Source organism: Panthera tigris, chromosome E2 (assembly GCF_018350195.1).
Source record: "Panthera tigris isolate Pti1 chromosome E2, P.tigris_Pti1_mat1.1, whole genome shotgun sequence".
Taxonomy (NCBI): domain Eukaryota; kingdom Metazoa; phylum Chordata; class Mammalia; order Carnivora; family Felidae; genus Panthera; species Panthera tigris.
This window is the reverse complement of record NC_056674.1, coordinates 19,845,322-19,861,089: the sequence shown is the minus strand read 5'-3', so window position 1 is coordinate 19,861,089 and position 15,768 is coordinate 19,845,322. Positions and strand designations below refer to the sequence as shown.

The following is a 15,768-nucleotide window of genomic DNA, read 5'->3' as shown; positions in this document are numbered from 1 at the left end:
ATGGTGAATCCTGGTTCCTCAAGCCACCCGGTGGACTCTTGAATGGAAAGGAGGGGGTGAGGATGTTTGTTAAAGAAGGAGAGGGGTGAGTTGCAGACAGATCCGTGCATTCAGACGCATGTGTTAAAGACGGGCTGTAGGCCAAACACGGGCCAAATTCAGCAGGAAGCTAAGAGAGCCAGGATCCCAGGCAAGTTCATGTAATTTGGTTTCAGGAGTTCATGGTGACCTTGGAGAGAACAGTTTCCCCGGAGGGTGAGGGTGATGGTGAAGGTAGAGGGTGGGGACAGGGAAGATGAAGGTCAGAGAATGGCTCTCTGGGTATATAAAAACCACAAAGGACTTTTTTTTTTTTTAACAAACCAATTTCCATCCCAACTTGATGGGTATAAGAAAACTACCTCTTTAAACCCACCTGAGGTGGGCCTCCAACTATGGTCTGGAAAATGGGGATAAGGAAAGGTCCTACTTCTTGGTTCTGCCTAGAAAAGTCTTCAGAACAGCAGAAGATTCTTTTCTTGTGGTCTTTGCCCAGCCCCTCTGGGCTTCTCATGGCAGCCGGGCAGTGTGAACCCCTGTGCCCTGCTCCCCTATCAGTCATGCCAGCTTCTGAGTAGCTTTTAGCTACTCTTCTTGCCCCAAGCGCCCACCCGCTCTGAAATCAAAGGGGGGCTCCCGGGGCTTAGGCCCCACGGGGTTCCCGACACCACCTTCTGCTGTTGTCAGGCTTGGGCGCGGTGAATAAAGAGAAAGGGCATCTTTGGAAGCTGTCACGCAGGGAGTCCTGCTCCTAGTGGGTGGGGCCAGAAGGCTAGAAAAATAATAAATAACAACAAAAGTGAAGGGAAGCAAAGCTCTTGGGTGCCAGAATGGGGCTGGCTGAGGCTGTGGCTGCCTGAGTAATGGGTTCCACATTTGTCTGGCTCTGTCTGCAGCGACCAAGATTGAGGATGCACAGTGGGCCTTGCAGGGGGCTGGAGGGGATAGCCCAGCTGTGGCCAGATCTAGGCATGCCCTTGTGATGGCCCCATCCCGGGCTGGCCACGACGTGGCTGAAGCATTGCTGCGAGCTCACCCTCTTGAACCCCGGCCTCCTTCCTACCCCCGCCTGCAGCTCCTGGGTCCCTGCCGGCCTGCACAGATTGTTCGCGTTATTAATGCCGTTTTCCCAGAGATTCCATCTGGCTTTTTAATTGCTCTGGGATGGGGCTCGGATGCTTTGATAGTGAATTGGTATCTTTCCTATGTCTCTGCTTACGTCAAATGCTCCATCCACAGAGAGGGGTTGGGGGAGGGGAGAAGGGGGGGCGCGTCAAGAGAAGGGAGATAGCATAATCTCTCACAGAGACCAGAAAGATCTTTCAAAGGTGCTAGCGGTTTAGTTCTATTTAAGGAAAAGAAGAGAAAGCCCTTCCCCCACCCACCAGCATAGGAACTAAACGGACGCAATAGCGCCACCTCCACCGCCAGCGCCACTGTCCAGGCAAGGGACCCTACCCCGTGTGTGCAGAAAGTCTGCTGAAGAGCAACGTCGGGGTTTCTCCTCTCCCTTGACCGGCCTCCCTCTTTCTCTCCCCCCGGCCCCCCTCTCCTCCCATGAAATCAGCAGCGTCTAGAGGAGGCCTGGCAGGTTTGTGCCTGGGAAGGAGGGGGCGGAAGACCTGGGAGGGGCAGACACTCCTCACCAGTCCCAGTGGCTCATCACAGGTGTCAGGGCCAAACCCCATGTTCACAAATTCCCAGGAGATCCAGGAGATAAGGGTGACATCCACGACAGCCAGAGCTAAACCATTGGGAGGCATCTGGCAGCAAAGAAGGTGTGCCTCCCTCTCTCCCTTCTACCTTTGCTTCCTCCCTGGAGGCCGGTTCCCCTGAACAGTGCTCTCAAGGGGCCACCAGGCTCAGACGGCCCACCGAGGGGTGAGGCCCCTGCTACCTCTCGTGAAAAAGTACAAGGCAGGGGCATCTAGGTGTGTTGGATCGGGTCCATGACCAGGTCTTAGATCAAACTGCTGCCTCCAGGAAGCCTTCCCCGGTGGCCTCTGTTCACACTCTGAGCTTCTCTTTATTGAACTTGTCACCCTGAAAACCCATCTTGGCGCCACAAGACTGTGAGCTCTGGAGAGCAGGAGCCAAGTCCTCCTGTTCCCAGCTGGGTGACCCATCCTCGGCCCAGGCTCTGGCACACAGCGGGCATCCAGTAATACTTGGGGTGTGTTCAGTGCCAGGCTCTTGGAGTGGCTCTTCAGGAAGGCTGCAGTCAGGAGGGGAACCGTGGGGGCCCTGCAGGAAGCAGTGGGTGGCAAAGAGCAGCTCTTCCCCAGGCGCCTCTCTGGCCAGGCCCAGAGTGCATGCTGGGCAAGTTTACCCCACACCACCCCCTCCCCTTGGCTGGCTGCTCTGTCTCCCGGGGGGCCCCACTGGGGGCCCCACTGGCCCCATTCCTTTCCTCGGGTTAGCTTTGGTTGGATCCGTCCTGTCCCAGCAAAGTCTGCCCTGGACCTCAGGATCTACAGTGGGAGGGGTGCCCTTTAGTAGACTGACAGCTTTGAAAGAGGAAACCCTGGGATATGGGGCAGGGAGAGGGGAGAGGGAGGAGAGAGGGCAGGAGGGGTGTCCCTCCCCTGCTCATCCTGGGATCTGTTCTGGGGGCAAAGGGGGAGGCTGAGGTTTGGCCCCCTCAAACAAGAAAAACTGGAATTAGCACTGAACTCGGAGAGGGTTTGCTGGGGCCTAGCAAGCTGTGGCCTGCCCTAGGCCTCTAGGCGGGCGGCCGGGCTCTGCCTCCTTGGTTCCCAGGGCGGTGGGGCAGGCAGCCGCCTCCACACTGGGCTCGTGGCCTTTTCTCTGCCAAGGGCGGCCATGGGCGAGGAGGCGGCAAGACACAGGACAGAGAGGGCGGGGGCTGGGGCCGGAAGGGGGCAAATCACCCCTGTTAACCACGCAGGCAGGTAAAGCTGGAGCTTTCAGAATTTAAAGAGAGTGTGTAATTTCTTGAAACTGTCCCAGCCCGCATCGGCATATATGGTGAGCTGCTCAAGTGAACCCTCTTGGGGTGAAAACAGAAGGTAAAGAGGGTCTGCCTTTTACCCTCAGCGAGAGTAAAGTCTGAAAGCTGTGGCTGCCTCCTGTGCTACTTCCTGCCAGGCCCTGTTCTACCAGGCGTGAGGGTGGGCCCTCCTTCTGTTGGCTGTTACTGCTGCTAAGGGGGTGCCAGGGTGCCTGTCCTCACAGGGCAGCCGTCTGAGTAGGGAACTGGGTCCAGGATAGGCACGGTGGGGGGAGGGTGGACACTGGGGCTGGCTCTTTGCCAGGTGGTGTGGGTGAAGGACCACACAGCCACTGCAGGGATGGCGTGGGCCCCCTCCCTGGGGTGGGTTGGGGCAGGGCAGGTATGGAAGAAGGGATGGAGGGGTGCTCGGCCTTCAGGCTGCCCTTCAGGGCCCTGCCGGGGTAGATTGCAGCCCCGTGACCCAGAGCAAGTGGGGAGGGGTAGAGGGGCCTACCCCTCGAGGCCTCTCCCTGCCTTCCCAGGGTCCTGCTGGTGGGCTAGGTCAGGCCAGGCATGAACAAGGCTGCTATAGAGCTAGGGCAGTAGGTGATCGAGAAGCAAATGTGGCCAAAGGACCCCTGGAGCCTGGAGCTACTGGGCCAGGCCTATTCAAGTCCCATAGAGCCTGTGGCAACTTCAGGCAGAAGGACCCTTCTCTGAGCCCCTCTGCTCCTCCCAGGGGCTGGTCAGAGGCCACACCAAGGCCCTATGACCTTCCCCTCAACCTCTCCCCACCAGCCCCCAGGGGACTCTCTCTTCAGGCTTTGGGCTTTCTCGGCTTGGAGTCTATCCTCCTTCTGCCCTTTATTTGCCTCGGTTGGGAGAAGTCACCCCCTTAATGTAAAGAAGGGCTCAGGATGGGAGAGCTAATGAAAGTCAGGATCTCAGCCAGAGAATATGCTGTGATTATTTACAAATGTGACCTGGCCCACAGAAAACCTTGGAAGTAGCTTTTCTGGTTTTAAAAAGACACCAACATTTACTTTGATATGTTTATATTATAGATATAATACATAAAACATCTAGCATGAAACTCTGCGTTCTCCCCAAAGAAGAGAACCAAGCTGTCCTTCCCTGCTCCCAGCCCCGCCGATCTGTGCGTGCTGGCTGGAGGCCGCCTCCCTCCAGACCAGGAGCCAGGGCCTCTGGTGGGGGCAAGCCTGTGGGCAGCCCAGGCCAGAGGGGAGCGAGGCCCATAGCCCCACACCCCCTCCATCACCCCCCCCCCACCCGGGGAAAGAGGAAGCCCACCTCACCTCTTTGGTTCCCTTGGGAGCAAAAGCAATCCCAAAAACCAAAAGGAAAGAGAGCCGCAGACCCTCCCTGCAGCTGCTGACAAAGAGTCTCATTTTGGCAAGTATCTGAGCAAAACCAAAACAAAACAAAAACCAAATAAAATGGTGGTTTAGCATAGACGTGCACATTCACATTGCTCAAGGCACCGCTGGGACACAGAGAGGCCAGATACAAGTGTTGATATCGGCTGATAAAGCAAAATATTTGGAAAGCTTCTCATAACTTCGGTCCCTCTGGGATGGACAGATTGTGCTTTATGTTTGTATGCAATGCTGGCAACATACAGTACAAGGCTGATGGTCCCAGTGTCCCTTCACCCCACCCCCACCCCCGACCAGATCTCTGGGTTTCCCTCTTCCACCAGGCCACCACTCCCATGAACACATGTCCTTACAGCTCGCCCATGACCTAACTTTCTGATCTGACTGGGGGCAGGGGGCTCCCACTGGTCACCTGGTGACCCCCCATCTCAGTGGGTTCTGCCCAGGGAAGCCCAGCCTGTCACAGGCTGGGAGATTAGAGGCAAGGAACTAGGGACCCTCCACCTTCATGTAGGACTAGGGGAACAACGTTCCAAGTCCCTGTATCTCCTCCCCTCCGAGGACAGGCATTGAGGAGCGGCTAGGGCCGGCTTGTTGGGATCCCTGCTCCCTGAACCTTTCTCCTGCCATAGGCCGCACATTGCCTTCTCCCATGGAGGCCTGCAGCCTCAGGAATGAGGCAGGAACCCTCCAAATAAAATGACAAGGCACGTATTTGCTCCACCTACTCGGTAGGAATCGGAGCGGTGAGTTTGCGTTTCCAAGGCACAAGGTTATTCCTTAATACTGGAGCTGCCGGGCTTCCGGCTGAGCCCCATGGCACTTCTCCTCTCCGGCAGGGAGAAACCACTGCCTGACCCCTCATCTTAGACGCACCGAATCTGGCGCAGAGGAAGGCAAGGGGCGCGCGCGGCAGGCCAGGCTTTCTGGCGGCACCGGAATCTCCTAGTCCCGGCCTGCGCCGCTGGGGCAGTCTTGAGATCCGGAGACCCGAAACCACTCCCTGGGTCCCAGCCAGCGGCCGGCCCAGGGCGGTCCCGCCGCCCCAAGTCTCACGCGCAGTTGCCCATGGCCTTGACCAGGGAGCTCTCGGGCAGCTGGCGGAAGATGCCCCGCAGCGTGTCCAGTTCGCGGCTCAGTTGTTCCACCCGCTTGCGCAGGCGGTCATTGTCACTGGTCAGCTCCAGCACCTTCTGCTGTGTCTCCACGTTGCGCTGCTTGGCCTTGTCCCGGCTCTTGCGCACCGCGATGTTGTTGCGCTCGCGCCGCACCCGGTACTCGTTGCTGTTCTTGTCCACCGACTTCTTAACTTTGCCCGCGCCGCCGCCGCCGCCGCCGCCGCCCGCGCGGAGGTCGGGGTGCGCGGCGGCCAGCCCCTTGAGCGCGCCGCCGGGGCCTGGCAAGCCAGCGGCACCGAGAGCCGGTGCTGGGTGAGGGCTGGGCACGGGCGTGGGCGGCGGCGTGGGGTGGCCGGGCTGCAGGTGCATGGTGGTCTGGCCGCAGTGCGCGATCTGGAACTGCAGGTGAGGGGCGGCCAGGTGCGCGGGCGGTGGGTGCGGGTGCGGGGGCGGCGGCGGCGGCGGCGGCTGGTAGGGGAAGAGGCCGGCCAGCGCCAGCTGCTTCGCCTCGTCCTCCTCGCGCGGCTCCTGCTTGATCACCAGCGGCCGCAACGCCGGCGCCCCGACGCGCTCGTACAGGGGCTCCAGCCTGCCGTCCAGGTAGCCGGCCGCGGCGCAGCCGTAGCCAGGAGGGGGGCCGTGCGTCCCTCCCGGCATCGCGGCGCCGCCGGGCCCCCCGGGGGCGCCCGTGTAGTCAAAGTCACCGCCGCCGGCTCCTGCGGGGGCCGCAGCCGCCTTGGCCTTCTCCTGCTGCCGGCTGTGCTGGAACAGGTCGGCCAGGAACTCGTCGTTGAAGGCGGCCGGGTCGATGTAGGCGCTGATGTCGATGGACGTCTCGTGTTCGCAGATGCCGCCCAGCGGCTCTGGGGCGGCAGGTGGGGCGGGGGGCTGCACGGAGCCCGCGCCCCGGGGAAAGCCGAAGGCGGCGCTGCTGGGCGCGTGCGGGGGACTCTGGAGGTGGCTGCTCATCGGGGGCCGCGGCTCCGCCTCGTAGAAGTCGGCCGACTCCATGGGGGAGCTACAGTCCTCCCGGCATGGCGAGCCTCGGCGGCCTCCAGCCTGCGCGGGGCGCCTATGCTGCTGCCGACCACCCGGAGCCCCGACTCCCTCGCGCCCGCGCAGCTCCCGGTCGCTAATGGCCAGGCGCGCTCGGGACCAGCATTTATACCAGGGCGGTCTTCGCCCTCTAGTGTCCGACGGCGGAGCGGCGCCTCCTGGGTCTTAGCGCCTGCCTTCCGGAGGGGGCGGTGAGTGGGGCCAGAGCGCAGCGCCGGCCAGGAGAGGCCCCGGCTCAACGCCCACTAACCCCCTGCCCCGCCAGCCGAACCCGGACGCGCGCATGATGCCCTACCCTGGGCCGAGTTGTCGCCCCCGCACGCACGTGGTCGGTGACGGGGCCCCCTCCTCTAGCTTCCCCGAGGCACCCACTTCCAGCCAACGGTCGGGGAGCCCGGGAGCACCGAGACGCTGCGCGGAGGAGGGGGGTGGGCTGGTGGAGGGCCACTCTTGGTCTCTGAGTTACTGTGGCGCGGACTCGCTTTAAAAGCTAGAAATCGTCCTTTTCGGGGCCGGAGTCTCTCTGCTAGGCTGCGGCGTGGAGAAGGGGCCGGGGGTGGGGGGTAGGGAACAGTTTGGGACGTACTGGCCCAGCGCATACAGCGGCATGGAGAGGCGGGGGGCAGCGTCCTGGAGCGTGGTGATTTTGTGTCTCTATCTCTGATCTCCTGATGACCCCACCGATTCCACGCCGAAATACCTCTCCCCCGCTCCGCCTCTCGAAGCCCTCTGGGGTCCCAAGGGCTCTATAAGGCCGGGCACTAGGACCCCGCGGGGAGCGGAGGGAATGGGAGGCGGCTGCGGCCGCGGAGCCTGGAGGACCCGGCCGGTCCATCCGCTTGGGCTTGGAAAACTTTTTCTTTTTAATTACTTCTCCTAGCCGGAGCGCTAGGGTTGCTAGGCGCGGGGCTGGCGCTGCTACCCGGCTCTCGGCCGCCAATTTTTTTTTTTTTTTTTTTTTTTTTTTTTCCTGCGGGACGGGCCGAGCTGGATTCCTGGGCTGGGGTACCGGGGCGAGGTGGGGCGCATAGAGGGAGGCGGAGAATTTGACTCAAATTCACTCAAATCCCAAATCGGGATCAGAATCCACTGCAGCGTACCCCTCCCCATTCGAGTGGGCTCCAGGGCGGGAGCGGGGGTGTCAAAGGAGCCGGGGCCTCGGGAATCTTGGCGTCCCAGAGTCCCATCACCTACCGGGAAAACCCTGCCGAGTGGTACGCAGGGCGCTGTGTTCCGGGGATCTTGGGGAACAAGGCGGCCAGGCCCCGGTGCCCCTAGGGCGCCTCCTCCGCATTCACTGCAGCCGAAGGAAGGGGTTTAAGGCAGCGCGTCTTCCAGCCACGTGGCGCCTCGCTGGTTCTATACCGGGATCGCCGGCGGGCCAGGGGCGCAGCCGGACTGCACTGGGAGCCTCCTGGGCCGGCAGTTCGCTCCTGCCTCTACCCCCCACCGCCCCTTAAGATTGTGCGCTGGAGCCCGACACCGTCTGGGTGTTGGTCGGAGGTGTCCCTGTTTGAGAAAAGCGGGGCTGCGCAGGTCAAGACCCCCTCGCAGACGGCGGCCTTCCAGAGCCTGGCAAGGCGCCAGAGCCCTCCCCCGAGCCCTCAAGGAGGCGCCCCACAAAAGCACAGCCGGCCCCGGGAGGCCAAGCTTCCACTGTGGTCACTGTAAAGAAGCAGCTTCGTCTGGGGAACACATACTGTGCTTTAATCAAGTTCCTATTCAACATATTCCCAATGATTAATGGCCCAACTGCTTCATTTTTTGGTCCAGGGCTCATACACAAGATATTTTAAGCTTTTGGCCTGGGAGTAAAAGTAAATATATTAAATAAATAACCTCTGTGAGCCCGGAGCAGCTCTCTGGGCCAGAGGCAGGACCCATTTCTGCACCAGGCCCCTGAGGAGACCTGGAGGAAACCTGAACACATGCAGTGAGATTTTCAGTTTTTTTCTGCAGTGAGTGCTAAAAATAACAGCCGTGGCAGGGTAGCAGCAAAGCACAAGCTACTGAGAGTGTCCTGTTCCTAGCATGGACACCTGGTCTACTGAGCAGGGTTGCTGTTTCCAGCACAGGCAGCAAGAATGCAACCTCTTAGGATGGGAGGAGACCACAGAGGCTTTCTCGACAGCAGAGGAGTAAGGCCTGATCAATAAGGGCGTGTAGGGGTAACAGGGGCACCAAGTGGGGCCCACATCCAGTGCCACAGGTCCTCACAGCAGAACCAGAATTCTCCCCAGGAGGCCTGCTCTGTGCAAGGTGCTCAGGGCCCCCGGATGAGTGAGAGGTGGCTCCTGCCCTCTCAGAGCTCCGGGCGGGAGATAGGTCGGCTCACAAGGTCTGCTCGGAGACAGTGGCCTTCCCACAGAACAGGTGACTCCAAAAAGGCAGGGGATGGGAAAGGGACACCCTCCCCTGGTGAATATGGGGCTCAAAGAGAAGCAGCAGCCACCTTTGTCTGGGGAGGTATTCTGGGCTAAATTGTGACCCTCCCCCCAATTCATATGTCAAAGCCCTATCCCCAGTATGACTGTATTCTGAGATGCAGTTTTTAGGAGGTAATAAGATTAAATGAAGTAAGGTTGGGGTTCTAATTTGATAGGCCTTATAAGAAAAGAAGAAGGAAATCTCTCTCTCTCTCTCTCTCTCTCTCTCCCTTCCTGCCTCCCTTCCTCCCTCTGCCATGTGAGGACACAGGGAGAAGGCAGAGTGTGCAAGCCCGGAAGAGAGCTCTCACCAGAGTCCAACCATGCATCCTTGTCTGTAGCTTCCAGTCTCCAGAACTGTGAGAAAATGAATGGCTGTTGTTTAAGCCACACAGTCTCTGGTATTTTGTTATGGCACTTGTCTTACGAGCCAAGACAGGTGGTGAGAGAGGGTTTCATGCAGGAGTAGACCTTTGAGCTGCACCTCGAAGGATGAGCAGGAATTTGCTGGAAGGATGGGCAGACGGAACGGCAGGTGCAAAGGTGGAGAGGCTGCGAGTGAGTGCCTGGCATGTTCTGATAACAAAGGACAAGATGTGTGGCGGGCTGGAGTGCAGGGATTGCTGGGGAGGGGCCTAGATAAGGCTGGATCCACAGACAGGGCTGGGTTCATGGCCAAGGCCACTCCCAGTGAAGGAGAGAGCCATCCCAAAGGCTTTGGCTGTCCAGCTTTTAGCAGGCAAGCACTGTGATCCAGTTTGAGTTCCTGAAAGGGCACTGTGGTAGAGGCTGGGCAGGGGAGGGTGGACCAGATGAAAAACGATGGAGACCTGAGGCCCCAGGTGGGGGTGGAGGACAGGGATGGATTTGAATGTCAGGACTTGGGGTCTGGGTGGGGGCTGAATGCCTGGCTTTTGTCTGGGGGTACCATCTGCCGACATATGTAGCGCAGAGAAAATAGAGGATCTCCTCCAAGCCCCTTGGGGTCAGCTGCAGGACACCCGCCTGCCTGCTTCGTGGCTCTGGAGAAGAGGACAGTCGGCCAGGAACAGCCGCCAGGACCTACCTGCCATATTTTAGTTTTCCCTTTGAGGTCTAAGAGAACATCTAGGGGATGGAAGGAAGCGATTCGGGGGCAGGTAGTGGTCTGTGGGTCTGCGGTGCAGGAGTGTCCCGGAGCTGTCCAAGCCCTGATGTAAGAATTGGCTCTAGATCCTGGGTGAGACCCCAGGGTTGTGGAACCACTTTCCATGGGAGGTGCCCACGGCTGGCAGGGGGTTGTGGCCTGATAGGATGCGTGGGCAGTCAGCATTTGGCTGGACTCACTGGGGAGGGAGATGGCTGTGTGGCTCCCGCTCAACTGACATGGCGCCAGTAATAAGAGAAGCGCATAAATCCTCTCTCTGACCACCTTTACTATCCTTTTTTGTCTTAATTTATGACACTTGGCAGCTCCCGAGGAGAGCCCTGAGGGAGAACTCTCCAAGTGCCTTGGCCTCAATGTGCTCAGCAGGCGGGGCCTCGGGACCGGGACCCACCCCAAGTCCCACAGGCTGCAGGCTCACCAGGGCCTGGCTTCTGCCACTGCAGGGGCCAGGGGAGAGGAGAGGCAGCTCTGGCTCTACTTTTTACAAAGGAGAAAATCAGCAACAGAAGTGAAAATGCATTTCATAGGTGTGAATTGTGCTCCAGCCAGCTCACAAGAGGAGGCTCTTCTGAGCTGGGGGAGGGCTGGCCCGGTGGGGAGAGGGGAGCCCCCACCTCCATGCATTGTGGTGCTGAGTGTTGGGCGCCCTGGGATGGAGCCCGATTCCAGGGTCATTCCCAGGGTTAACCATTCTGAGGAGACAAACGGAGGCCTGGGAAATTTTTTTGTTTTACTTTGATTCAACCTTCCTAATGCAAGGCATACAAAAGAATTCGTATATAAGTTTGAGAGTTCATCAAATTCTGAAGAGCAAGATGGGAACCAGCTTTAAGTTTTCTAGCTTTATCGAAAGCTTAATGGATAGGAGATTGGTCACTCCAAAGCAGGACTCATTAAGATAATAAATAAGGACTAAGAAAAGACAAAAGACAAGAACGCTACACTTCCCAGGTGCAGTTTGTGCTCTGACTAGGGGGCATGAGAATCTCATACAATATGTCTAATACAGTGTTTTAATAAAATGCTCTTAAAGACCCTGCTAAAACTTAGACACACAAAACAGAATGCAAGTTACTTTTTATGATAAATGCACTGGCTAATGAGTTTTATACTAATTCATTTTTATGTTTTAGATATTGGTAGGTACAGCAGATGAACCCAATGAACAGTCGATCAAGAGTCTCGTGTTTCTTACCAACAGCCTCTGGACACTTGGGGAAACCATTTTTATTCCTCAGTAGAGTGTACATCCTAGATCACTAGGAGGCCAGTTAAATTCACCATTTACTAGCTGGGTGATCTCGGGCAAGTTGAATTTCTCTGAGCCTCTGTCTTCTTTTCTGTAAACTGGGGGCAATAATTCACTATAGTGCATTCTCAGCTGGTTCTAGGGCAAAGGCACTTAGGAGTCATACAGAACATTACTGGGCATAATTAATCGCAATACCATGAACTAGAAATTCTTTAACTGTTAGGAAATGTCACTATATTATATGTGTACCATATAAAACCATAACCATGAGTACTCAGATCCATAAAAGACCCCTACTGTCAGATTCATCAGAATCAACTGTTTCCAGTTTTCTCTGAAGTTTCATTTACCATCATGTATGTACGGATTTTTCCGCCTTGTTTGTTTATCTCATTTGCTTGCAACTTACTAACAGATAAGCAGTAGCAGGCAGTAAAAAAATTTAGAGAAAGAAAACTGAGTCAAAAATGAAAATTCAGAGAATTCTATCCATTATCTTAATTTTGTTCAGCAAACCAAGGAAAGTCTTATATTCTGTTTTGTTAGAAAACTCCGTTGGTAGCTGATGGACCCCGGAACTCCCCATCCGGTATTTGGAGAACACTGCAGGAAGCAAGCAGTGGATGTGGGCAGGCCCATTGCACATTCTTGTGGGATCTGGGACAAGAATACAAATGGCAGTCCACATACCATCTGTTTAAATACCAAAAGTTATCAGTCAAACGAACAGACTGGCAGATAAAATATGTTCTACCTTTCTGCCTTGACAAATAAATCTTTGTCATGTCCTGGAAGGCCAGGTTTGAATTTAGAAGTTGACTCTGGAACATGGTGCCGGGAGGGCCACCGTCTCCTTCTCTTCCTTCCCGGTGCCATCCTCCACTGGAGGGATCCTTAGTCAGGTGGGAGTAGGTTCCCAGCACAGGGCTCCAACACTGCCGTCCCCCCCTGAAAATTGCTGCCTTCCTGTCTCCCCTTGATGAGTGTGCCCACTGCTGAATGCCTGGTGAAAGGGCCCACGTTGGCCAAGGCAGCTGGCTCGGGGCTGTCTGGGCATGGCGTTTCTTGTCCAGTAGGCTCCTCACCCTGAGGGAAGGGAGCAGCAAGAGGAGGGCATGAGTGGGATCCTCGTTCATGAGTCTAAGAATGGTCCTGGGGGTCTGCCCGGCAGGGTCTCGGCACCGTGGAGGGGGCCACACTCATTCCACATGAGCAGGAGGGCAGTGACGCCAGTGCTCCCGGCCTTGTCTGGAGGCCCCTGGCTCTACTTCTGTTGGAAGACACGTCTGTCAGCAATAATTCCAACCTCGTGTCCCCAGTTCAGCCCTTTTCTCCCTCTCACCACAGACATCCTGGTTCCAGTGGCCACCCTCCCCCACCGCAGCAGCCTCTAACTGGTCTCCCTGCCACCCTCCCTACCTCCTTGACCCCCAACTCTCCTCACAAAACAGCCGAGTTTCCCATTAGACGTGCATTCAGTCCATGTCCCTCACCTCTGTCAACCCCTGTGACACGCACCCCCCCCCCCCCCCCCCGCCTTCCAGGAGAAGATGTGCAGTGAATGTCCCAACGTGGCCGTGAGGCCCCTCATGATTTGGCCCTCACCTCTCTTAGGTCCTCGGACTCCTCACTCCTCCCCGCTCCCCAGTCTGCTGTGTGCCAAGCTTAGCATCTCCCAGCCTCCAGGCATTGCGCTTTGCTCTGCCGGCTCCTTGGAAGCTCCTTCCTGATGTTGGAGCAATTCCTTCCCTGTCATCTCAGTCTCACAGTCTCTCAGAGTCTCTCACATTCTCTCCCATTCTCCAAGAGCTTCCTCGGAGGCCCGAGTTGCACAGTAGCCACCCCTCCCCCATCACTCCTGAGGCCATTGTGCGTTCTATTTTCCTCCTAGCACTCTCTGGAAAATGGTCTTGTTTACTTATTTTACTTGTTCCCTGTCTGGCTTCCCCCAACTAGAATGCCAGCTCCACAAAGACAGGACCTTGTCTGTCCTGTTCTGCCTATTTCCAGAGCTACAACAGGCCTTGGCATATGGTAGAGCCTCAAATATTTGTCGAATGAACACAGAATGGATTCTATTCAAGAAAACTGCTACCCGGCCACCCTCCCAGAACTCAGTTCGTCCCCGAGCCTAGCAGAGCAGCTCAAGGGTGGCCCCGAAAGATGCTCGGGAAGACCCGACCCCCTAAGTTAGGGCTCCCCAAGGGCAGACCCATCCAGAGCCTCCTGAAGCCATGCCAGGCAGGACTGCCAGGGCCTGGAGAGTCCTCATAGTGCTTCTGGGCTAACTCATAAGAAGCCCCTTCAGGCAGATGTGGCCCCCAGGGGCTTGGCTGAGCAGAGAGTGCCTCTGCAGGGAGGAAAAATGGCCCCTTTCTCTGGAGAGATGTAGCCCGGTTAGGACACAAGGCTTGGTGCGGGGAGGCCTCCAGAACTGGGCTCGTTCGGGGAGTGCAAACCCTCAGTCCAGACAGCCTTGAAGCGCCCCTCTGCCTTGGCTGCAGAGAGCCCCTCTGCCTGTGGGGCACTGTTGGGAAGGTGCCCCAGGAGAGCAAGACTTCGTCTTTGGGCATGGCTGGATATCAGATCCACCGGAGAAAACGGGCCTTCCTCCTGGCAGGCTCCCATGGAAGGGAGGGGGTACTTCAGCATGTGGACCTGACGGAACCCCATCACTCAGGAGATGGGGTACGTTTCCCTCGCACTTCCGTGCACCCACCATATTGACCCCATTCCTTCTGGCTGATTCCAAGGATTTATGTCTTCGGGTGCATCTTCAAACAGAAACAAACAGTTCAAAAAGAGTTTGCAAACGTTACCATTCTTGACACCCAGGATTCACCCCTACCTGAAAAGAAGCAGGCTGGAGAACAGCATGTAGCTTCCCTTCTCTGGGAAAAAAAAAAAATTATTAAAATATACATATAGTCAGTGTACAGAGAGAAGTTGGGAGAAATACACACCAAACTGTTAACAGTGGTGTTGCCTTTGTAGGACGAGAGAGAACTTGTTCTTTTAAATTTATACACTTGTGTATATTGGACTTTTTAAGCAGATGAGTATGTATCTATTACGTTTATAGTTTTATAAACTATAAAAATATTTTAAGTCACCTTAATTTTACAGTTTTATAATTTTTATAGTTTTATAAACTATAAAATGTTTTAAAGTCACCTTCATTTACTCTACAAATATATAATGCCACAATGGATTGCATAGTTTCGTAAATAACTTCAAAATGCTTTTGAATGACCCTATTTTCCATGTTAAAACATCCGAAAATGTGCCCTGAGAATAAATTGTTGTCTGACTTGTGAATTTGCTCATAGGGAGAATCTTACCGAGTCATAGCCACTGAATCACATTTAGTTCTATGTTTAACAAGTCAGCTTTATTTTAAATGAGAAAAGCTCAAGTATTTGTATATATAAAGAACTTCTACAAGTCAGTGTGAAAAAAAAAATACCAATTCAAAAGAAAACGGGCATTTACAGAGAGTTTATAAATAAAAAAACCCAGCAAATGCAAATGAATTTTAAACATGTTTAAAAATGCCGATTCTCTGAATAAAAGATATACAAATTAAAACTACACCGGTCAGGTGGGTAAAGATAAAAACGTCTGATAATTTGCTATACAGATAAATGGATAGAGCAAACAGGCAGGATTATATATTGATCCAGTTTCTCTGGAGAACAATTTAAAAATACCTATCTAAGTTGAAAGTGTCGTTAGCCCTTCTCTTAACAATTCCCCCTTACAGAAATGTAATCCCATAAACTCTCATGTGTACAAAAGAGTTACATACATAGGTATTGACCAAAGCACTATTTATAATTGCAAAAGGCTGGCTGAATGTCTGCCTGTTAATAGAAGACCAGATAAATAATCGTGGATAGCTGATTAATTATCCTGTGTCTTTGTGAAAAAGGATGAAAATCTATATGAACACATATGGAAAAAGCTCTGATATGTTCATTTACACACACATATATATATATAATATATGCATATATAAAAATACATATATACATACATAATATGTTAATATAAAATACACATACACACGTATATAAGTGTGTACATATGTATATATACAGTGCAGAAAACGTGTATAATATATCTCCATTTGTGTAAAAAGAAGGGGAAGGGCCTATACGTATGCTCATCTCTGTCTAGAACATCTCAGGAAGGGCACTTAGGAAAACTGGAGAAGGACTTGCAAGCAGGTTAGACATTTTTATTGTACATTAAGATATATAAATGAACTAAACAATAATTACCTCGTAAGGAATTGGGGTTACTCCAAAAATTGCAAAACACGATTGCTGAATATTCCCCGAGAACACTAGTCTTGGGATAATATGAAGGGAGTGTAAT

General features: G+C 54.8%; 1 protein-coding gene across 1 annotated transcript; it reads right to left on the bottom strand.

The window, feature by feature from the left end:
* Positions 1-4,453: 4,453 nt before the first annotated feature.
* Positions 4,454-6,708, bottom strand: CEBPA (CCAAT enhancer binding protein alpha). The gene has a single exon (XM_007096935.2). It carries the CDS (start codon positions 6,516-6,518, stop codon positions 5,442-5,444), a length of 1,077 nt encoding a protein of 358 aa, XP_007096997.2. The 5' UTR covers positions 6,519-6,708; the 3' UTR covers positions 4,454-5,441.
* Positions 6,709-15,768: the final 9,060 nt, after the last annotated feature.

Bases quoted from the DNA above. Each gene is read 5' to 3' on its own strand.
- CEBPA (XM_007096935.2), bottom strand. From the start codon at position 6,518: ATGGAGTCGGCCGACTTCTACGAGGCGGAGCCGCGGCCCCCGATGAGC.